This window comes from Delphinapterus leucas, chromosome 17, assembly GCF_059928025.1.
Source record: "Delphinapterus leucas isolate spDelLeu-1000000601 "Yukka" chromosome 17, BTC_Dleu_Yukka2, whole genome shotgun sequence".
In the NCBI taxonomy this organism is placed as follows: Eukaryota; Metazoa; Chordata; class Mammalia; order Artiodactyla; family Monodontidae; genus Delphinapterus; species Delphinapterus leucas.
The window spans coordinates 39625188-39649139 of NC_143145.1; the positions used below are offsets into that span (position 1 = coordinate 39625188).

The 23952-nt window shown below is 42.0% G+C and overlaps 1 protein-coding gene across 4 annotated transcripts in view; it reads right to left on the bottom strand.

Moving 5' to 3' along the window:
• MTDH (metadherin) overlaps positions 1-8212 on the bottom strand; it is a 53465-nt gene extending 45253 nt beyond the window's left edge. The window contains exon 1 of one of the 4 annotated variants that reach the window (XR_016388370.1): positions 7477-8212. Coding sequence is in view for 3 of the 4 variants with exons in the window: in XM_030760030.2 (XP_030615890.1) it covers positions 7477-7857 (381 nt within the window). In the remaining variant the exon portion in view is untranslated. The remainder of the gene's footprint in view (positions 1-7476) is intronic. The other 3 variants (XM_030760030.2, XM_030760036.2, XM_030760034.2) reach the window with 3 other exon arrangements.
• Between the last annotated feature and the right edge of the window lie 15740 nt (positions 8213-23952).

The following is a 23952-nucleotide window of genomic DNA, read 5'->3' on the forward strand; positions in this document are numbered from 1 at the left end:
GTTTTAGTTGTGAAGAGTGCTGATACATATTCAAGATAGAATAATTTCTTGTCATTTATTTGAAAACACAAATTGTGTGTTTTTTCCTGCCAAATGTTGTGCACATATCAATTACGTAAACTAAACATACACAGAAACTACAGCTTCAGTCACAGTAATTTACCAACTTATTTTTAAATTCACCCCCAATTTTAAACTCCTAAAAACTAAGAGGATAATCTTACAAATATGGCCTATAAATCAAATTTGCAAAATCTTCCTATATATCCTGAGTTATTTCCTTTAGGGTAAAGATCCTTGTGCCTTCTCAACAGCTAGCCAAAACTAAATCCTCTGCAGGGATTTCAAAACATCTCTTTGTTGACTGCATCAGGGATGCTCAGGGCTACTTTTATAGGTTAGAGAGATGACATTCAATACCTATCACATGGCCAAATTATTCTAAAGATGATTTCTGAAACGGTAAATACAGCTTTGGTTTTCAAGGCTTTATGTCAGATGGGTACTGAGATAAGGATTACAGGTGATACAGCAGACACATATCCATGTAATTCTTTCTCAGATCCTGATGGATGCCTTCTGGAATACTGGCATTCTGTGGAACAGTTTGAAAACCACTAGCATAGCTGGAGAGAAAACAGAGTAAATTTAAAAACTGGAGAGGAATTCCCAGGTGATCCAGTGGTTAGGACTCGGCGCTTTCACTGCCAAGGGCCGGGTTCAATCCCTGGTCGGGGAACTAGGATCCCACAAGCCGTGCAGCGCGGCCAAATAAAACTGGTCAGATAACACCAACTCCTCACAGAGATCCTATGATTTTGTTTGAATGGTAATAATAGTAATAATCATTTAAAAATGTTTTCAAGGCTCTCACAACCTTGAGAAGTAGTACATTCCTCAATAAAGCCAAAGTGCAACAAAAACAAGTGTTCGGAGGGTTTATTGCTGCTCTTGGTATTTAAGATGAGCACGACTATTTAAGGTCTTTTCTGTCAGAACTATTGAAGGTCTTTTCTGCAAGGCCTCTAGCAGAAGAAAATGACAGGATAAAAAAGTCCTGTCATGTAACCAAACAAATAGAGTCAAAATTCTGGAGATTCTGTAAAGGTCATTATAATTTTCAGCAGAAACTTCTGATTCTAAAAGTAAAATTTAAAAGCAATAAAGTTGTAATTCACTGAGAAAATTAGATTTGTTCTCTGAATGCAATATCCTGGAACATGCTATCAAAATGAGAGGTTAAAAAAAAAATCAAAGAGGTATAATGGAAATAACAGTGAGTTCTTAGACTAGAAATCAGGATATTGTTTTGTCTTTGAAATGCCTTTGCTCTACGACCTTGAATAAGTCACTTAATCTCTCTGAAACTCAAGATTCCTTTCGGTAAAATGAGGAATGTTTGTTTTACCTATCACTGAAGATTTTTAAATCAAATGAGTATTCTTCTAAGACTTGAAACTAAGGGGACTAGTGACTTAAAGGGAAAAAGAAAACCCTGTAGATGACACGTAACTTTAGTAATACCTGGGATGACATGGCAAAACTACCACCTATGAATAAAAGATATAATTCTATTGAGAATATCTTAAAAGACAAATTTATTTAGCCCCGTAACAGTTTAGATTATTCAACTAAACAGTGAGATGTCATTTTAGATACTTCATTTAGCATTTAGTTTAACAAATAATTATCAAAGGCTGTTATATGCCAGTCACTGCTTGCTATCCCATATCAAGGCTTATAATCTAGTGGAGAGAAAAGACCCTGAGCAAAAGTAAATGAGTAAGTTACTAGACAATTTACAAACTACAATAAAGGAAACACATATAAGAGGTTAAGACAGAAAATAAAAGGGGATGCCTATTTCAAATAGGGTGATCAGGAAAGCATTTTCTGGGAAGGTGAGTTTTAAAAGTGAGATCTAAAGGCTGATTAGAACAGTGGGGTCAAGATGGTTCCAGAAGTGTTAATAACAGCTCATGTAAAGGTACTGGGTTGTGAGAGTTTGAAGAACTGAAAAAGATTACTATAGGTGAAGGTAGCAAATGAGAGGAAACCAACTCAAAACTGCTTAGGAAAAAAAGCAGGTGTTGGGCCATATAGGAAAGAAGTTTAGATTTTAAATGCAAAAGCTACTGAAATGTTCGTTTTAGGCAAGATTGTGGTTTTTTTTTTTTAGCGGTACACGGGCCTCTCACTGTTGTGGCCTCTCCCGTTGTGGAGAACAGGCTCTGGATGCGCAGGTTCAGAGGCCATGGCTCACGGGCCCAGCCGCTCCGCAGCATGTGGGCTCTTCCCGGACCGGGGCACGAACCCGTGTCCCCTGCATCGGCAGGCGGACTCTCAACCACTGCGCCACGAGGGAAGCCCCTGTGGCTTGTTTTTAAAAAGACTCCTTACTAGGGTGTCGAGGAAGCACTGGGGGCAGCCAACAGAAGCTACTGCTGTACAGGTGAGTTAAGGTGATAATAGTTGGACTAAATATATGTTTTGGAGATAAAACTGATGGTACTTGCTGAAGGATTAGGATATGAGGTGAAGATGAGGAGGTAAGGAAAAGAGAAGAACCAAGAACAATTCTTAGATTTTTGGCTTGTATGACTGAAGGAATGGCAGAGTCATTTACCATTTATAGAAATGGGGAAGACTGGAAGAGGGCAGGGAATTATAAGCCCTGTTTTGGCGATGTTAAAGTTTTTGAGACAAACATCAGGTTTCTAATTGAAGAAATTCAGTGTACATCTAGACATGAGGTTTTGGAGATGAGAGGAATAGTCACAGGCAAATAAACAGTTGATCACCACTATTTGAAGATTCCATATTGGAAATTTGCTTACTCACTAAAATTTATTTCTAACCCCAAAATCAATACTTGTCATTCCTGGGCATGCACAGAACTGTGAAAAGATCTGAGTCATCCTACAAGCACATTCCCAGGCAATGCTCTGCCTTCTTGTTTCAGCTCTCATAAAAAATATAAAATAAATATAAAAAAAGAGAGACTAACTCCAGCTGGAGAGCTAGAGAAGGCTTTATAGTAACGGCAGCAATGTAGCTGGGCCTTGAAGGATAGGTAGAAATTGGTAGACATACAGAAAAAATAGGCCTTTTAGAAAAAATAATATGAATAGAAAAAGATAATATGTATAAAGAGACACTGACGTCTAGCTAATGGTAATGTCTTAGGGCTAATGGTATGAGATAAATCTAAGATGGGGTTAGATCATGAAAAGGCTTGAGTGCCATGTCACTGGATCTTATTCAACAGGTGCTGAGGAACTACTGAAAAGATGTGAACTTGAAAGTCACTTGATCAGAGCTGGGCTTTAAAAGATTTAGCTGGTATGAGTGCGTAGAAAGGATTGGCAACAAAGGGACTGGAAACAGGAAAACCAGTTAGGATGCTTAGGACAGCCTAAGCAAAAGGTAATAAAGTCCAAAAGCAGGGCAGTGGCAGTGAAACTGGAAAAGAAGTAATGACTACAAAAGACACAGCATACTATTAGAATGATTTATTGGCTGTAGAAAGATGGACCTTACAAAATTTTAGCCAGATGAGGCAAACACAGCCATTTTCCACTGTAAAAATAAAAAGGTGGCTCACATGGAATTTACTAGGCATGAAAAATAGGAGTATGTTGCATAAATACTTTGGTGGGACATCTTACTATATTATGCATTCAATAATTACTTATTGACTGCCAGCACCGTGCAAGGTTATACAGTAGCAAACAAGACAAAACACTACTCTTTTATTTACTGAGCTTATAGATATTAACAATCGCACTATGGCAAATCTTTATGAAAATTCCTAAACTAATATGAAAAAAACTTGTCCACTAAAATGAGTTTTCTTTGACGATGATCTTGGTTACCTGCTTCCAGCTGAAATTCAAAGCAACAATTGTTAAAGACCAGTTATCTGAGATCTTACATCCGTCCATATCACTGCACAGATTAAGTCAAGCAAAAAATATTTACTGAGTGCCTATTTAACACTCACAATGAACTAGATGTCATGAAAAATACATGTATGAAAACAATGATTTCCAAAAATGCCAAGAGCTAAGCCCAGTGAAAAGTGCTGCCCCCTTCATGACTCCCTTCACTTTTAACAGGGGAACGAACTGCAATTCATGCCCCCCAAAACTTATGGCAAGAAATTAGGGGATAAAAAGCAAACTGATATAAGAATTAAAAAAAAATGCTTATGAATAGATTTTAAAAAGCTAAACGACATCTATTCTACAAATAAAAGGCGGCAACTAGAAACAAATTTTGAAAATTCGAGTTGTAAAATTTGGAATGATTTAAGAGAAGACTAAAAAGGATGGACTGAAAGGACGAAAATAAAGTATTTAAACAAATATGAAATGTCCTTTTAAAAAACTGCAGTAGTTGACATCACTGATTCCACTTGAATCAGAATTAAGTATATCTTAAAATGTTTATCAGAATGATGTAGTAATAAAAGATGGATCATAAGATTAAACATGACTCCATTTAGAAATCTCTCTTATACTATGGATCTTACGGCCCTATTGCAGGGAATGATTTTCAAACTCATAGGCAAGGGAGCTTGTTAAAAATGCAGATTCCCTGAACCCAGTTCCACAGATTCTGAATTTACAAGATATGTAGTAGGACTCAGGAATCTACACCATTTAACAAGCATTCAAAGTAACTCTATTGCAGGGACTTCCCTGGTGCTCCAGTGGTTAAGCCTCCATGCTTTGAATGCAGGGGACGCTGGTTGGATCCCTGGTCAGGGAACTAGGATCCCACAGGCCATGTGGCACGACCAAAAAAAAACCCCAAAGTAAGTCTATTGCAAGTAGTTAGGGTTAACACGCTGAGGAATCCTGCAGTGTTTTAACTCAACTAAGATCTTCAATTTATAAACAAGATAAGCTAATCGGAGCATGGTTAAATGCCTTACTCAAATTTAGAGGTCCTAATTCCTGCCAGGCTGACAGAGTTAAGTCTTCCTCCCCTGAGCCATTGCTGTTTCTTCAGTCTCTCCCACTATCCTGCTCCTCCCCACTTTCAAAGTCAAATTCGGTGATAAGGTTTTTCCTGGCCACCTGGGCCCACACTAGGGTTTTCTGATATCTTTTTCCACAACTGGAATAAGCAGCTCCCTGGGGAAAAACTAAGCTTTTACTTTTGTATTTCCTTCACTGTGAGACATATGAATATTGTTTTCCTTTTTACTGCCTTCAATTTGCAAGCAGTATCCTGCTTTTCCCCAAGTAAATATTTAGCACAGTGCAAACCATATGAGTACTAACTAAATAAATGGAAGCTTATATTTCTTAACCCTATAAAGCAGTGTTTTTCTAACTGTGGGTCACGCCTCATAATCAAATATGAAACCAATTTAGTGGGTCACAAATATCATTAAAGAAAAACAAATAGAATAGTTTGATATATGTGTGGGGGGTATTGCAATGTAAAATGTTTTCACTGTAGGTTGCAAAAACATTTGAAAGCCAGTTTTGTGCTGATGAACTTCTCCAACACAACTTTACCATTAGGTAGGCAAATACGTTTTCTCACGTGATTAACATTCAACCACTCCGTTAGTCTTCCCATTCTCCACTCCCCAAAGATAATACTGGATTTATTTATTCATCCCCCTTTCCTTAACTCAAATGAAAAGGAGAAGGAATAAGTACTAAGTTTGATGAGCATATTTCACAGCGCAAGTTCCACAGGAGCCTGTCTGTGTTCCTTCTTCAGATGGGTCATCCAAGTGTTGTGATGCACTTCGTGTGGGCTCTTGGAGCACCTGTCTCTTGACCCAAGTCTATCTGAAATTCCAGACGTCCCAAACAGGGCTTTGAAATTTTCACATCCTGCTTCATCCACACTGGTCCTAGGCTTATTAATGTATGTGTTTTTTTCAAGATCACCTTCTTTCCTGTCTTGGAGCCAGGTTCTTTATTTCCATCATAACATTACTTTCTGGTAATCCCTGATACGCTCTACAAGTTTAAATATAATTACCTATGTTCCAAGTCACTTGTATTTTCTCTTTTCCTAACCTAAGGTGGTATTCACACTGACAAAGTTGTATCCTTTTCCAGGTCTTGCATGTATCTTGCATCCTCTTAATCAGCAAGTCTAATCTAGACCTAATAATGCAGTAACTGTGACCTGTCACATCTCTACTACAACCTTATCCTTTGTACTGTTACCAACCATACTCTCATTACTTTAGCTTCAACTTAGATCTCACTTCCTCCAATAACTTGCCTAAATGCCTCCAATGCAAATAGTCTCCCACTCTCCAACCCTCATTTATACTGCTCACACCTCTACAGCACCTGTCAGTCTACAAAATTTTAGAATTATTTTTGAATCTGTCTCCTGTATTAGTTTCCATGCCTGACTTTAACTCTCACGTGTATACTTCTCAGTATCCAGCAAAAATCAGAGCGCAGGTCACACAGTATTGTACTTTATCGTACTGAAAAGGGGAAGAGCTAAATCCAGTGGCTATAAAAATAGGTTAGGAGCTGCTTCTCATTTTGCACACCCTCCATACCCTGTTCAACTGCACGGTACTTTTTTTTTAAATGAATAAAACCATGAACGTTCCAATGGGAGAACCGTGGGGAAATGGCCATAAAGGCCGCAGAAATGAAACGCGAAGGCATGCTAAAACGGCTGTGATGCTCTCTGCATTTCCACACGTGGCCCGGTAAATCGGTGCCGGAACGCCTCGCGCAGCCTGCGCCTTTCTGCTCTGTCATCCCTTTACTCTATTTCAAAACGCCCACACCGCTCCGCCGAACTTGCCTGAGCGCTCTCTCGGGGGGCCCCGGAGCCCCGAGTACCCGAGAAAACAGACCCCCCTCTTGCCTTGCTCCAGGTCCGGCCTCCACTTGCCACAGGCACCTTGGAATGAGAGGGGGCCACCGTCTCCCTTCAACAGTCCCAACTAAAATGGAAGCGCGTCCAGACCTGGGTACCTTTAAGCCTCAAGTCAGCCCCGGAGTCTGCAGGCCGCCGTATCTCCTCATCTCAGTGTGACCTGAGCCAGGCTCTGCCTCCCCGGCGCAGTCTTGCCACAACTTCCCCACCGTCAGGTCCCATCAGCCTCCGCACACACATGCAGCCGACCCAGCAGGCCTCGGGGACGTTGGCATGTCGTTCCGGCGGTCAAGGTTCCCGAAAATGACCTGACCGCCGGGCGCTTCTATTTAAACATACCCCACACTGTCTAACTTCCTTCCTCTACACTCATCTTCCCCACCGGTCCCATGCTTCCTGAGTTTCCACCGTTCTCCAAGAAACGTGTCCACCGATCACCTCCTCCGCCTGGGGAGACTGCGTCCCGGCTCTCGACTAACCTCACTCTTTTCCTTTTCCATTCCCGGCTGGGGCGGCTCGCGTTTGGCCTCCCGCAAGCTCGAGGAGCTCCCCGCTGGCCCCTCGCCCCAACTCTCCCGCCACTCCTCCCCTACTCACTTTGGGCTTCTCCGGCAATTTCTTCCGGTTCTTTTTCTTCTGCTCCTCGCTCCTGAGATTCTTCAGCACGCCTAGGTCGTCAGCGGCCGGGCCCGGCGCGGCCGCCGCCTCCTCCCGCTTGCGAGGCGGGCTCCTCCGCTTCTTGCGGGCGCCGGCGCAAGCCGCGGCCCAGCCGTAGCCGAGCAGGAAGAGCAGCAGGAGCCCGAGCGCGCCCATGCCCACCAGGATCACCCAGCCCGGGTACCGTTTCGGCTCCAGCCCCAGGTCGAGGCCCAACTCGGTGCGCAGAAAGCCTAGGCCGACCGAGAGCATTTCCTGCAGCCGGGCTGAGCCCTCCTCGGCCTGCTGGGCCAGCTCGTCCAGCCAGCTCCGTGTAGCCATCTTCCCTCCCGTCAGGGGCACTCGCAGAATGACGCCGGGGCGCAGAGACGCCGTGGAACAGTCAAAGGAAGCAAGGTAAGGCCAGGCCGGACCGCCTCAGGCCGAGCGCATTGCGGCCGCCCCTCGCGCTGGAGCCGGGGATCGGCCGCTGCCGCCGCCAGGAGGACAGGGGGCTCCCAGTGCCCCCCGTCAGCTTCACTCCGCCGCCGCCAGGAGGAGGGGGGCGGCGGGAGGGAGTGTCTCCAGCGGCGGCCGCTAAGCGGCGTCTCCGCGCCAGGGCCAGGCCCCGCTGTCCTCCCTCGGCGGAACAATGGCGGCTCCAGCCGCGATCCACGCAGCGAGCGTAGACTAGGAGCAGGGCAGCGGGTCACGTGGACGCCGATGGGCGGGGCGTGGGGTGTCACGTGGGCGCGGGCGAGGCCGGGCGGGGCTGGAGCCGTTGGAGCTAGCGCGCCGCGGCTGCAGTTGGCGGTGACCCTTTCGGGCCTGGTGGCGGCGCCGAGCCTTGGGGATCGGTGACTCTGGGCGGGTGGCTGGGAGGGGTTAACCGGAGGAAGTCTTTGTGGGATGGCTGGTGGCCCGGAGCTAGGAGACGTGGCGCTTTGAATGAGTCCAGGGGAGGGGCTCTCGGCGAAGCCTGGGGGTTGCGGGGTGTGGAAGAGGGCGAAGAGCGAGGAACCGGGTCACGGGGTCTGGGTCAAAATTGCCCTAGTAGCTGTCTCTTTTCTCCATTCTTTTTCTGGTAGTGGTGTCGGGGTGGAAGCGGCTTTTTCTCCCTGGGTCACCGGAAGCTAGATGCTTCCAGGTGGGCTCAGCCGAGTCTGAAACCGGTCACTCTTCTTTGAGCGCATAGGTTTAGTTCACAAATTGGGTTTGTCTCTTCACGGCCAACTTACCCACATTGCGTGTCTACCATTTGCCTGCCTGGCTAGGGCGCTTTTGTGTGGTTTCTCTCCTTCGCTCTTGCTCTCGCTGTTATTAGTCGCCGGAATACAAAAGTTGGAAAGCCCGTGGGCAGTATTCTTTTCCTACTCGTTTGTAGCTTTAATAAGAAATAAGAGGCATACTGGATTGTGTTTTACATGTAGACGTAGATTCCTTGTTGCGTTTTATTTTAAGCTTTTGGGCAAGATCACAAAAGGAGTTTGCAAAATTCTGGGGTTTTTTTGCAGTGTTGACCATATCTGGGTAGCGTTAGTAAGAAATGAATTTTCAGATCTCAGTTACAAAGATGGTATTCGGGGCTGCCGTAGGGTTTTCAAGTTACATTTCCCTGTAAGGAAACTGGTGTTTTATCATTAAATGATAATTAGCATGTAAGCAAGTGTCTTAAGTGAACTAAAAACAGGCTTTCTCAAACAATAGAAAGTAAATAATAAATGGTAATTATTTAATTGGTAAATAATAAAAATAAACTGCTACTCTTGCGAAGCTTTATACAGACTTATAATTGAAGGTTGTGTAAATTACAAGGCCAAAACTTAGAAGATGTCATTGGAACTACTTCATCTCTAAAAGGTTCCAAATTCCACTTATATTTATGAAAGTAGATTTATCATTCTACATTTATGTTTTGGTTCCACAGACATGAAGGATGATGACTTTCCTAAGAAGTTCCACTGCCCATTCTAGGTTAGCACCTGTGGATTTATGAATTAAGCTATTATACAATAATAGTAGCTGGGTTTGCCTGTTCTTTTGGCAGCCTGCAAGTATTGATTATGTAAAATCCTGTCATCTTTCTTTTTCCGTGACTCTCCTTTGATCTTAAAAAGAAAATGTTTATTTTGGTAATACAGGTATAATCATTTTTCATATATAACTTTGTAGTCATCTTTTTAAGTTTTTATTTTAAGAACAAAAATGGAGTTATACACTGTTTACTGTTTTGCATTTGATGTGGTCATGAACATTCATGTCACTTGATAAAGCCCACCTGATGAAGCTCACCAGGAACATACCAGTAGCCCCACAAAGTTAGGTTTATTAACTTGCAGCAGAATGAAGTTTAGGTAAAATTTAAAGGAAGGAATGCTTTGAAAGACAAAGCAAGCTGTGTCTAAAAGAGTTACTATCAGGCCTGGCCTAAGTAAACTCAGAATCCTAATTCCTTGGACATGGCAAAGTTAAGAGAAATATAAAACGTCATTTCTGAAACCTCTTTCCTGGAGGCAACTGGGTTGGGAATGAAGACTGCTTATTCTGAGAGTCAGAGTGACCCATACAATGGAATACCACTCAGACATAAATACATGCAGCAACATAGGTGAATCTCAACATAATTACGCTGAGTGAAAGAAGGTGAAAGAAGCCAGGGAAAAAAGAGTATGTACTGTATGACTCCATTTGTATAAAACTAGAAAGTGCAAACTAATTTATAGTGACAGCAAATCAGTGGTGACTTGGGGAGGGGAGTGGGACCAAGGAGCAGTGGGAGGGAGGGGTTTAAAAGGGGCACAAGGAAACTTTGGGGAGTGATGGCTATGCTATCTTTATTATTATGGTTTTATGGGTCTGTGGGTTTTATGGGTTTATGTATGTCAAAACTTACCAAATTGTATACTTTAGATATTGTAGTTTATGTCAAATATACCTCAATAAAATAGTTCACAGAAGTTTTTTGAAAAATGACCCATGTGGAACAGCTGTGTATAGGGGTGGCATGCTCCATGCTCGCAGATAGGATTTTTTGTAATCGTATTTATTTATTTATTATTTGGTCGCACCTCGCGACTTGTGGGATCTTAGTTCCCTGAAACCAGGGATCGAACCCTCGCCCTCGGCAATGAAAGTACGGAGTCTTAACAACTGGACTGCCGGGGAATTCCCACTGATAGGATTTTTAACAAAGTTTTTACCAATCTATGATTTTAAGGTTTCTCAGCACTATATCCATTTATTTATTTATTTATTTTTGGCTGCATTGAGTCTTCGTTGCTGCGTGCGGGCTTTCTCTAGTTGCGACGAGCGGGGGCTACTCTTTGTTGCGGTGCGTGGGCTTCTCATTGCGGTGGCTTCTCTTGTTGCGGAGCATAGGCTCTAGGCACACGGGCTTCAGTAGTTGTGGCTTGCGGGCTCTAGAACACAGGCTCAGTATTTGTGGAGCACGGGTTTAATTGCTCTGCAGCATGTGGGATCTTCCTGGACCAGGGCTTGAACCTGTGTCCCCTGCATTGTCAGTCGGATTCTTAACCACTGCATCACCAGGGAAGTCCTCAGCACTATATCCTTGATGTTAATTATCAAAAAAGTTTTCTTTTTTACAGGTTTGCATAATAAATATTCACTTATTCTATGATCTGGTTCTACTGTAATTTATTTAACATACTTTATTGTTGGATAGTTAGGTTATTTACAAGTTTTTTTTGTTTTTTTGCCATTAAGTGCAATTCTGTCATGAATATGCTTGTAACTAAATAGCTTTGTGAATATCCATAGTAACTTTTTAAAATCAGTTTTATTTTATTTTTTAAAGAATTAAATAATTAATTAATTAATTTGGCTGTGCGGGTCTTAGTTGCAGCATGTGGGATCTTTCCTTGCAGTGCATGGGCTTCTCTCTAGTTGTGGCGCTCAGACCCCAGAGCACATGGGTTCAGTAGTTGCCCCACGGCATGGAGGATCTTAGTTCCCCAACCAGGGATTGAACCTGTGTCCCATGCATTGGAAGCCGGGTTCTTAACCACCAGACAGCCAGGGAAGTCCTCATGATAAGTTCTTGAGGGTAAAATCCTGGCACTGTCATTGCCTGAGGCATAGCCCACGGTATGTGATTTAACGCTTAGTTGGGAAGTTTTAAGAGACCTGAAGAAGTTCTACCTAAGGCCTCTCACTTCATAGAAGAGAAAAAGGAAGCTTCAAAGGGTTAGGGCTCGTACCACAGTGTCAGGGTGGCTGAGCTCATAGTAGAACCCAGTCTTCCCTGTTCTTGACCCCTTGGTTGCTCCTCTTCTTCATATACTCTGTGATCAATTCTTGGGATTAGTGTGTGTTTGTTTTCTCCGACTGCTGTAACAACATTCCATAGACTAGGTAGCTTAAACAACTGAAATGTAGTTTGTCACAGTTCTAGAGGCTGGAAGTTCAAGATTGGGGGCCAGCATGGTTGGGTTGTGGTAAGGGCTCTCTTCCTGGCTTGCAGATGGCCACTATCTTGCTGTGTCCTCACATGGTGGAGAGAGAGCCAGTGAGCTCTCTAGTGTCTCTTATAAAGATGCTAATCCTCTCAGATCAGGGCCTCACCCTTACGACTTCATTTAACCTTAATTGCTTCCTTAAAGACCCTATCTGCAAATATAATCATGTTGGGGTTACGGCTTCAACATATGAATTTAGAGGCGGGGGGGGGGGGGGGGGGGAGACAAACTTTCAGTCCATAACAATGCAGGAAGCTTCCATTCAAGTAGCTTATCTTTCAGGGCTGATGAAAGAAAAATGCTGATTTGGGTCTTTAAAATGGAGGCTATTGACATTATGAACTCCTGGGTCACAGGATTATATACCTAGGAGGAGGATTTTTTTTAAAAAAAATTATTTTATTTTTGGCTGTGTTGGGTCTTTCTTGCTGCACGCGGGCTTTCTCTAGTTGCGGCGAGCCGGGGCTACTCTTCATTGGAGCGCACGGGCTCTAGGCACATAGGCTTCAGTAGTTGTGGTGCGCAGGTTCAGTACTTGTGGCGCATGGGCTTAGTTGCTCTGCAGCATGTGGGATCTTCCCAGACCAGGGCTCGAACCCGTGTCCCCTGCATTGGCAGGTGGCTTCTTAACAACTGCCCCACCAGGGAAGTCCTAGGAGGAGGATTTTACAGTAAAGCAGGGAATACAGTTGAGTGTGCCAAGAATTTGGAGATATGGTCAGGAAAGGGTTACCCTCAGAATAAATTTTGTAAGAATTAGTAAATAATAAAGTTCTCTGCAGATGTATGCTAAGCTGAAAGATAGTTTATGAGTGTGTTGCTGAAAGGGCCAGGATACTTCCAAGCCTCTTTAAAAGATTGGAGAATTTGCTAAGAACCTGGGTGGAACTAAAAACTGGTTGGGGCATGAGGGCAGGGGCCAGGGGAAGCAGAAAAGACAGTGAATATGGTAACAAATATGAAAGTTGTGGTGTATTCATTCAGTGGAATGCTGTGCAGCAATGAACATGTCCAAGGACACTCATTGCGATACCATGTATGTAAAGTTTAAAAAATAGGTTTATAGGGCTTCCCTGGTGGCGCAGTGGTTGAGGGTCCGCCTGCTGATGCAGGGGACGTGGGTTTGTGCCCCGGTCCCGGAAGATCCCACATGCCGCGGAGTGGCTGGGCCCGTGAGCCGTGGCTGCTGGGCCTGCGCGTCCGGAGCCTGTGCTCCGCAGCAGGAGAGGCCACGGCAGTGAGAGGCCTGCGTACCGCAAAAAAAAAAAAAAAAAAGAAATAATGGCATTCTTTATTAAAACAGTCAGGAATATTGATGATGAGTAGTAACATGGTTAGAGGTTTAAAACAGAAAAGAAGATGTGTGTCTTTGGAGAATTTTGCTTCCCTGGAGCTGAGGGCTAGTATTAGAGAATAGTGCCTGTCTGGTGAGAATAAGAGTAATAGGATTTCTTAGTCAGCTTGGGCTGCTATGTAACAGAAGACCACAGACTGGATGGCTTAATCAACAGAAATTTATTTTCTCATAGATCTTGTGACTGGAAGTCTAAGATCAAGGTGCCCTCAGGGTTGGTTTCTCCTGTCTACTTGTCTGGTAGACAGCTTCCTTCTCACTGTGTGTTCACATGGCCTTTCATCTGTGTGTGTGCAGGGGGAGAGAGAAATCTTTGGTGTCTCTTCCTCTTCTTATAAGGACACTAGTCCTATTGGATTAGGGCTCCACCCTTATGACCTCACTTAACCCCAATTACCTCCTTAAAGGCAGTATCTCCAAATGCAGTCACATTGGGGGTTAGGGCTTCAATTTAGGAGTTTTAGAGGGGACACAATTCGGTCTATAACACAGGATAAGACCTGGGATTGTTCTATAGAGCAGGGGTCCCCAATCCCTGGGCCATGGGCTGGTACCGGTCCACGGCCTGTTAGGAAGTGGACCACACAGCAGGAGGTGAGCAGCGGGCAAGTGAGCAAAGCTTCATCTGCTGCTCCCCATTGCTCATGTTACCGCCTGAACCATCATCCCTCCCCTCCCTCCACCCCCCTCCCGTGGAAAAATTGTCTTCCATGAAACCGGTCCCTAGTGCCAAAAAGGTTGGGGACCACTGGGGTAGAGTCTTTAAGGGCAAGAGTACCATAAAATTGATTTGCTGGTATCCCTGGCTAGAACATAAGCTCCATGGGGGCAGGAAGGGCATCTTACTTGTGTACTGTGGTACCCCTAACACTTACTGCACTGCCTATTAATATTAATATTTGATCAACTGATGAATTAACAAATGTGGTGATTGGAGAGTGGGGTGGAATGGAGGTTGTTGCAGTGGTCTGGGGTGTGAGGGACCAAGTGCCTAAACCCAGTGGAAATGAAGTGAAAGTGTGACAGTGAGTGACAGTAAGAAGGTGAGATAAAGGGGAGGGAAGAATCATGGATGACTGGCATTCTTTTTTTGCACGACATGATGATCACTGTTCCATTAGTGGAAAAAAGAGAAGTTGAGAGAAGTTAATTTATTAGCACGAATCCTCATTTTGCAATGAGATACCTCTTAAGACTTATTCATAGTTTGTAAAACTGAAAGTCCTCGTAGTTTCTTCCAGATATTCCTTACGGCTTCTTTGAACTCTATGTGATTTCTTTCTCATCCATCAACATTTAGGGCTTCTATTTTCTGACTTACCTCTCTCACCCAATTTTGGTAGCCCAAAAAAGAATTAGAAAGACTAGAAACACACATTTCTTCTCCTCTTCTAATAACACTACTTCTATCTTCACTGTCTTTTATTTGTGGTAGCCATAGTAGAAACAGAAATTATGGTCTTATTGGGCATAGAAGTGAAATAAAACTTCTAGCACTAGTGCTCTTTATTTCAAAATTATTTCTCTTTTTCTGACTGCTTCCTTATCTTTATAATAATCAAAACTTTCTCACTTAGTTCTCTAACTTATTTATGAGTGCAAATTTGTGTCTCATAGCAATCTACTTTCTGAAATTGCTTGTAGTTACAACAATCTCAGTTTATATCAGAGACTTTTTGAACATGTCCATTATCTCTTCTGAACAAACTATTCTTAGCTAACTTTAAAACCGAAACTGAAAAGGTTGTTAAATATAGATTTAGAGTAATTTGTTTGTACCTCCTAAGAGGATTTAGCAACAGGAAATCATTTATCTTGAATGACTGGAATGCTTTCTTCTAGTTTGTGCCTTAGTTGTTCCAACAAGAATGAAGTTCAATATTTAGGTGCACTTTCCCTAACAGACTATGTTAATGGTTCTTTGCAAGTAGACAGCACTGTGCATAATCTTGAGAATAGGGTTTGTTCCCTGAATTTGGAATTTATAATTGGCTGATAAAATGACCATTTTGAACTATCATATGATGTTAACATCTATGAATTTTAGCAAAGTTACCATCCCTCTTTGTACAGAAATATGTATAGTTCTTTGAATGTTTTGTTGCTCCTTGATTGAAATACTCTGCAACAGCTAGAGAAAATGAAAGTGCAATTAGTAACCAAAAGCATAAATTCTAAATGTAATACAAGTGGAATTGTAAAGTGTTTCAATTAGGATACACGGAGCTGCTTTAACAAAGACTTACAGGGGTTTATACAGTATAGAACAATATAGAATTTAAGTCTGATTAATTTCTCACATAATATTGATATGTTGGCTCCTTCCATCCTGCAGTTCCACCAGTGGCCCTAAAATATTAACCTCATCTGCTTGGTCCTAGATGGCTTGTCAACACATCTAACTTTTAGGCACTAAGATGGGAGAAGAAGGAGTAGGATGAAAAGACACATCTTCCATTTAAGGGGCGCAACCAGAAATTGTGTATGTCACTTCTGCTCGTATTCTGTTGGCCAGAACTTAGTCATATGGCCAAACATAGCTACAAGTTTTACAAGCTAAAACTCAGGGTTTTACTTCTTAAGGGAACGTGAGAAGATGGATACGGCATGCCAAAAGTTGTGACACTTCGGTCAGATGAGCGCTCATTGGACTAAGCTGGTTGACTGTGGATTCAACTGTGAAGGAAAAAAGAAAAACAAAATTATATATCATAAGCAAAATGTAGACAATATGTCAAAAACCGAGTCTAGAAGATGAAGTTTAAGTAGCTATTTTATATATCTTGTGGGTCTCAGCAATGGAAATGCTCCTTCTAACTTGCAAGTCTATGTTTGACTTTCAAATCTTTGGACTTTGAATTTATTTAGAGTAACACACTTTGTATGAAAACAATGAACAACCTATGTGTATGGAAATTTCTGGCTCTCCTTTGTTCTGAAATATTATGGTTGAATCAGTGTTACTGAGTAAGCCAAATGCTTTGAGTAGCCAAGTTTCAGTTAAGAGTATAGTGTGGTGGGTTTCACTAGCTGGAGTTTCTCTGTTGAACCTTAGAAAATGCCTTGACTTTGTGCACAGGGAAGACTGTCGTCAGGCGTCGTCAGCGTCCACCTTAACCACAGCTGCTCTGGAGGAAAGCAGCATTCTCTGGTCTCCTGGCCAGTGCTCTGCTGTGGTTCTGTGAGCCTGTCCGGGAAGAGGGAGAAGAGAGCAGCCTGAGAGCAAGTGAAGTGCCAGGAAGGCATGGGGCTACTTCCCAAGTAGACCAGAGAAAAAGATGATTAGAGAGGTCAGGGGTCCCACCTCAGTAGGGAGAAGAGTCACATGATGCTTCCCTGCTCTGGTTCCATTTGAGAGCATCAGAAGCTCAGCAGGTGGTGAGGGAATGACCAGTGTTGGCCACCTCCTGAAACACCAGAGTCACGATGGCTTGAGAGGTTTGATACCAGACCAGGACTAAGTAGCCATATGCTTGGGCTTCTTTGAGGATTCCTCCAAGTTTTACCTGGACGTATTTCACTTAGTGTCTACGACAGCCCTTGGGGGCCTCTGAAAGTTTGAGATGCCATAACTTCCTTCTGGCTCCCGTGGCATGAGTTTTCTACCACTGAAGGCATTCCTTCAGGTTAAGCCATAGAGGTGAAGATGTGGTCTGTGAAAGCCACAGTCTCTTACATCTTCTGGGAGGGCAAGGAAGCGGGATGTTGTACCTCTGGCCTTCTTTAGCTCATAACCAGTTATAACTGACCTGTTTATCTCATTAACTGGTTGCACACTGGGAGTAAGAGAAGTTTGAGTAAGTACGTTGGCAACAATACAGTCTGATTGATGACCATGGGCTGTTTTGAGGGCATTAAGCTAAGGAGGGCAGGGCCTGGGTGCTGCGTTGTATAAAGGTGAGTACCTGGTGGCTGTGCATCAGAAAAGTAGGAATGTCACACAAGTTTCATCCAGTGAAACATACTCTCCAAGGCTGCTCCTGCTCTGGCTTCTTCTAGGCTTAGAATGTCTGGGCTGGAAATAACATACATTATTATGGTAGCCTGAGTCATGGTGGCTTAATATATTAAATATTTTTCCTCTAAGGATTCGTAATTTCTTTTAACTAGTTATGTCACTGCATTTTTGGTACCATATTCTTTAAAAAGATATATTGTGATAATTATGAATTTGGGTAAGACTTTTATATTATAGTGTGGGTGGCCAAGAGCAAGCCTTTGATGAGCTTAGTGTATCTCTATGAGAGACCTATGAACAGTATAGAGCTTCAATGGTATGTCTCTATCCAAACTAAACAAGTTAAAAAAAACTCTACATTTATTTATGTATAAATACTTTTATAAACCTTCATGGGATTAGAGATGGTTCCTTTAATAATGTAAGCGAAGCTGTCAGTCAATGGAAAGTTCACTGGACCTAGATTCCGAGTTCCTAGGTTGTTGTCACAGGTGTTGCTGAAATGATTTTGTTGTGTTTTTAATGGATTGTTTACATGGTTAATAATTTACAATGAGAAATACACCTTCAGAGCATTCATATCTATTGACCAAGAGCCTAATCAGGGTATTTGGGAATAGGCATAATATTATTTCTGATGTAGTTTCTCGTGATCTTAACTCATTTTTTGTAATATTAGAGGTTTGGATAAACCTTTAAGGCTCCTTTCAATTCTAAAAATTCCTATTGTATGTTCTGCATTATAGAAAGGAGAAGCCCCACATAGAACTTAGAAGGTAGATGGTTCAGTGTCAGGCACTGTGATAAGCACTTAATGTGCATTGTTTCATTTAATCCTTGCAATTTATGAAGTAGGTATTATTATCATCCCCTTTTTACAGATAAAGAAGCTGAAACCTTACAGGCTTTACATAACTTGTTCAGTGTCCCACAGCTAGTGAGTGGTAGAGTCAAGATTTTGAACACAGGCCTGTGGGACTCCAGAACTCGGGGACTGCAGTGTTCACCTCTTAACTATCATACAGTAGCAGGTATTAAGGAATGTTTAACTACCCAAGAGCAATAAACATTCTGACCAAGACTTTTTACTTTTTAACAAATTATGCACCAGCAATATTTCTCTAGATATTTTCTGTTCATACGTTATTATAAGTTCCTAAGATTTGAAAATAGGGGAAATTGACCTCTGAATACAATGGCAAGATAAATCCAGATTAAACACCCTTCCTCCAAGTCTAATGAAATGAACAGAAATAGTGAAAGAAAAAAAAAAAAAGCCAACAATTTATGAATGGCATCCAAACAAAGGAGAATAATTTTACATCCTAAGCTTCAAAAAGTGATGGCTAAGGAGAGTGTGAGAGGTTTGGGGGTAGCTCTTTTCTTCACACCCACTCCACAGGAGTAGTATTGAGAAGTCTGATAATTTTTATAAATGCCCATCAAATGGACGTAAGCAGTCTGAGGGAGTGAGTAGGGAACCCTGGGAAAGGTAAAGGAAAACGCTTCAAGTGTAGCCAACCCTACTTACATCTTTGGGGCCTTGACAGGGGCAGGAAAGGCCTCCATGGCATCTGAACTTCCAGGTCTCTGTGGGGAGCTGGATGAATGAGAGAAATATACCCACAGCTGGGTGGGGTGGGCACTGGTACAGGATGTTTAACTGGGCTTCACAGGAGAAATCAGAGGCTCCTCCTGACCCAGTGTGGGTCACCCCTCACATATTACCCACCATGACCTCAGGCTAGAGATAAGTGGATTGAGAGCAACTCCAGTACATTAAATTATCTCCAAATGGGGCACACTGACTGATCCTAATTAGGACAGAGCTATCTAATGAAAAATGAAAAGAAATGGAATGGCAAGTAAGCAAACTCATTAGAGCAGGAAAAAGAAGGAAGAAAAGAATGAAAAGCAAAAGAACAGAACATGGTATTAAAAAGACAGGCGTTTTAAGGGGGAGAATGGGTTTTTAAATAGAAAAATATACCCTCTCCAAACAAACAAAACAGATTTCTTGGGAGTGCTTTAAGGTATAGAATAACTTTATAATACTATTTTATCATTTTTTTTAAATTTTTTTTATTTTATCATTTTAAAATTTATTTTTGACTGTGTTGGGTCTTCGTTGCTGCCCACGGGCTTTCTCTAGTTGCAGCGAGCGGGGCCTACTCTTCCTTGCGGTGTGCAGGCTTCTCATTGCAGTGGCTTCTCTTGCTGTGGAGCACGGGCTCTAGGTGTGCAGGCTTCAGTAGTTGTGGCACACAGCCTCAGTAGTTGTGGCTCGCGGGCTCTAGAGCACAGGCTCAGTAGTTGTGGTGCACAGGCTTAGTTGCTCCGCGGCATGTGGGATCTTCCTGGACCAGGGCTCGAACCTGTGTACCCTGCATTGGCAGGTGGATTCTTAACCACTGCGCCACCGGGGACGTCCTGAGAATAACTTTATAATACTATTATTTTATAAAACTAAGTCCCCCAAATGAGGTAATAAAAAAACAGAATGAAATAAATATGGAAATTTCTGTGCTAAGGAAACTGAGACCCTACAGAGCACCATAATATAGTTAATATATAATTTAGGAAGAGCAAGGAACAGGATGGACAGTGGATGAAAATAAAATTAGTGACGTGGAGGAAATGCTTGCAATAATCAGTGAATGCAGAGAAAAAAGACAAAGATTAAAATATGTAAAAGACAATATGGAGGACAGAGACCCTCCAATATAGACAACAAATGGAATAGGAAAAGTAGCTAGATACTTAAGAAATAAACTTTCTCTGAAATTAACAAACTGACTCCTTAGATCTGAGGGCACACTGTATGCTAGAAAAAATTGGTACAGCATCATAAACATCAAGACATACTTTGGTTAAGTCATTGACATTCAAGGATAAGAAAAATTTTTAGCTGTTCAGGAAGACAAAGTAAGTCACGTATAATGAAAATTAGGCTTGCCTTAGACTTCTCAGCCATATTCAAGGGCAGAATACGATGGCACAATATTTATAAACTTCTGAAGAAAAGAAAGTGTGACCCAGCCGAACAACTGGATATAAAGTCAGCAAGTAGGTTTTCTCAAACATGAAAAAGCACAGGGAAAATAGTGTTTAGAATCTAGTGTGTAAGAGATATAAAACCTGCGAGTCCTCAAACAAACAAACAAAAAAACCACTTGACATTGAAATTCAGCCAAAGAAATGAATGAAGAACAAGAATTTAAAATTGGGGGATCTTCCCTAGTGGTCCAGTGGTTAAGAATCCACCTTCCAATGCAGGGGGACATGGGTTCGATCCCTGGTCAGGGAACTAAGATCCCACATGCTGCGGGGCAACTAAGCCTGTGTGCTCTAGAGACCATGCGCCACAAATAGAGAGCCCACGTGCCGCAACTACAGAGCCTGCGTGCTCTGGATCCCCTGCACCACAACTAGAGAAAAGCCCTTGAACCGCAAGTAAGAGCCTGCGCGCCACAATTAAGACCCGACGCAGCCAAATAAATATTTTTTAAAAAAGAATTTAAAATTGGTACAAGAACTAGAAATGAGCACTGGATCCATTTTTAAAAAGAACAAAGACTGAATAACTAGGAGTACCACTGTTACAGAACACAATGTTAAACCTGGCAAAGTAAAATGTCTCATAAGCATTGAAAAATGGAAAGAGGGAAAGTGTAGGTAGGAGAAAAAACAGGAGTGTATCATTTCATCTTTCACAGCACAGAGTCATGCTATCTAAAATTTAACCTCGTAGTTAAAAAAGCGTTTCCAAACCTTTGATGACTTTTATAATCTCTTTGCTTAACCTGAGAGCCAGCAAGACAAGCCGGCATGTGTGTGCCAGAATCGCCCGCAGCGGTACTTTGGTTTTGTAAAGGGTGGTTCAGTGTTTTTAAATATTTTAAGATTTGAATATCTTTAGGAGGGGACAAACTTACCAGTCAACCCTTATTTTCCACCTTCTTATTTCACACATTTAGGGGGCTGCATGGCCCTGCTGTTGGAGGAGTCTTTAGGAGCTAAAATTTCCTGTAGTGAAGAATCATTTATCTGAAGTTCAGTAATTCCTAGAGTAAGATAAAATAATAATCGACCAATAGATACATTCTTCTCACTTGTTTTGTAAAACATCTTTTTCTCTGGCATAACAAATGGTATTTTCCCTACTCTATAATGACAGAAATCTGTCTCCTGGCAAACAGAAGCACTACTGCCCCACTTTTTTCTTATCTGGACTGCAACCAAGCCTTTGACTCCAGTGCAATCGTGAGTGATACACAGGGAGTGATCACTGTGTAGGAACGCTCCAAGGAAACTTCTTATGTGGTGTCTCACTCTATTTAAAGCCAAGTGGGCTTAGCTGCTGTCACCTCCTAGCTATTTCTTTGGCTCGGTTTTAAATTTCAGCCCTTTAAATAGTGTACAGATTGAGACTGAAACAGCCAGAAGAAACAGCTGATTGGCTGTGAAGGCCCCCTTGGGAGCTTCTGGAGCTGGCCTTAGAGGCTGAGTTGGTCATTCTAAGAAAAACTGTGTGGACAGCCCTAGGGTCTACTCTGATGGCTTTAGGAGGGGCATCTGATGGACGTTGGAAGGACTGGTACTCCAGCAGGAGACCATAGATTAGGCACTGAAAAAGAACTGCAGAATTCGTAAGTTAGAATTTCCATATACAGGTACTGTAGTAGTTCTTCAGCAATCTGCTGAAGACAAAAGACATTACCTTCGAAAAGCAAAACTAACCTTTTATTTAAATTAAATCCTGCAGTAATCAAGAGGGAGATGCCTGCCTCTCATAGAGTTTTGAACTTCTAAATATTTCCATATTTTGAAGATATTTCATGGGAAAGAGGGAAGGCTGGACTGAATAATAGTGGCAGTGAGAATTGGCGTTGGGGGGTAGGGAGTGGGGCAGGAGGGGGTAGGTATGAGCCCCACTCCATTCTCACTGCCATTATCATACAGTCATAACATGTGAAAAGAAGAACCAAAGGCTCATACCATGTGAAAGCCTCCATTCTATATCAAAGGAAGAACCAAAGTTTGGTTCCTGATTGGATATGGGAACAGAGAAGGAATCAAGCTTGATCACTTGAAAGGCGGGTAACATTAACCATGAGCAAGTTGAGGGTTTTAACACAATGTGTTCTCACTTGCCCACTTACTGCTTTTGCAGGTAATACCATTATAGAGCATTTCCTCTGATGAGATGAATTTCCTCTGTCTCAGCAGTGCTTACAATGACAGGTCTCTTAGGATAAAAGCACCGTCTCTGAAAGCACCATGACAAGTTACCCAGTGCAGATGGGCTTCCTGTGCTTAACAATTTTGTTATGGAAAAAAAGTTCATGAATTTGTGTAAAGCTGACCACACTTCACCTATTGATTAACTTAAAAGTTCAGCTTTTAAAAGTTCAGCTTTTTAAAATTGCTTACAATGCTTCAAGCATATCTATGGGATGATATATTTTTCAACTGTTTGGAAACTGAGAAGAAATCTCAACGGAAATTTTTCCCTCATTCTGTGTGCCATCTATGACATCCTTTCAGTTTATACCTGAGTGCTATCATGCATGGAAAGTACTATCCACATTTGCTTGTATTTAAATAATGTCCAATTTATTATAAATTGGGAAAATTCATTTTTCTTAAGCTTCTAAATCCAATTTGTTATTTTGTTAATAAATCTTGTGAATGTTTATAAAAGTTAGGAAAAATCGCTTTCGCTTGCTTTTTAAATAGATGTTCCACTAAATTACAAATTCAACAGATTAAATTCCCCTAAATAAAACTAGTGTATTGAGCTTCCTGAGACATTTCAAATTACTATTACAAGTTTAATACCATCAGATCTATGATGCCATCAATTGTGAGATGCACCATTATTTCATGTAGTATCATGAAAGGAAAAGTACTGCCAATGCTATCTTACCACACTGATTGTAAGTCACACTCAGGTTGCAGATTTGTTAAAATGAGAAAAAAAGTGCATCTTGGAATTGATAAACTATTGTATATCTGAATATCTTGAATAGTACAAATGCAGGGCATTTCACTTGTTAGGTTTGAAACAAACAAAATCTTTTTTTAAGGATTTAAGCAACTCTCGTAAATCTTGTAAATACATTAAATTAATATACATGCTATGGCCTGAATATTTGTTGCCTCCTTCTCCCCACAATATTCATATGTTGAAATCCTAACCCCCAAGGTGATGGTATTAGGAGGTGGGCTTTTAGGAGGTGATTAGGACATGAAGGCAGAGCCCTCATGAATGGGATTAGTGCCCTTGTAAAGGGGGCCCAAGAGTCCCCTTACCCCTTCCACCTGTGAGGACTCAGCAAAAAGTTGGCCATTTACAAACCAGGAAGTAGTCTCTCACCAGACACCTAATTTGCTGGCACCTTGATCTTGGACTTCCTGACCTCCAGAACTGTGAGAAATAAATGTCTGTTGTTTATAAGCTACCCAGTCTGTGGTATTTTTGTTATAGTAGCTTGAACAGACTAAGCACAGATTTCTAAATGTAGTATATCGTAAGTGTTTAAATACTGTTTATAAATGTAAACAAATTCTGTTATGCTTTCTAAAATAAGTAAAAAAAGACAGATGGAGGGACTTCCTTGGTGGCCCAGTGGTAAAGAATCCGC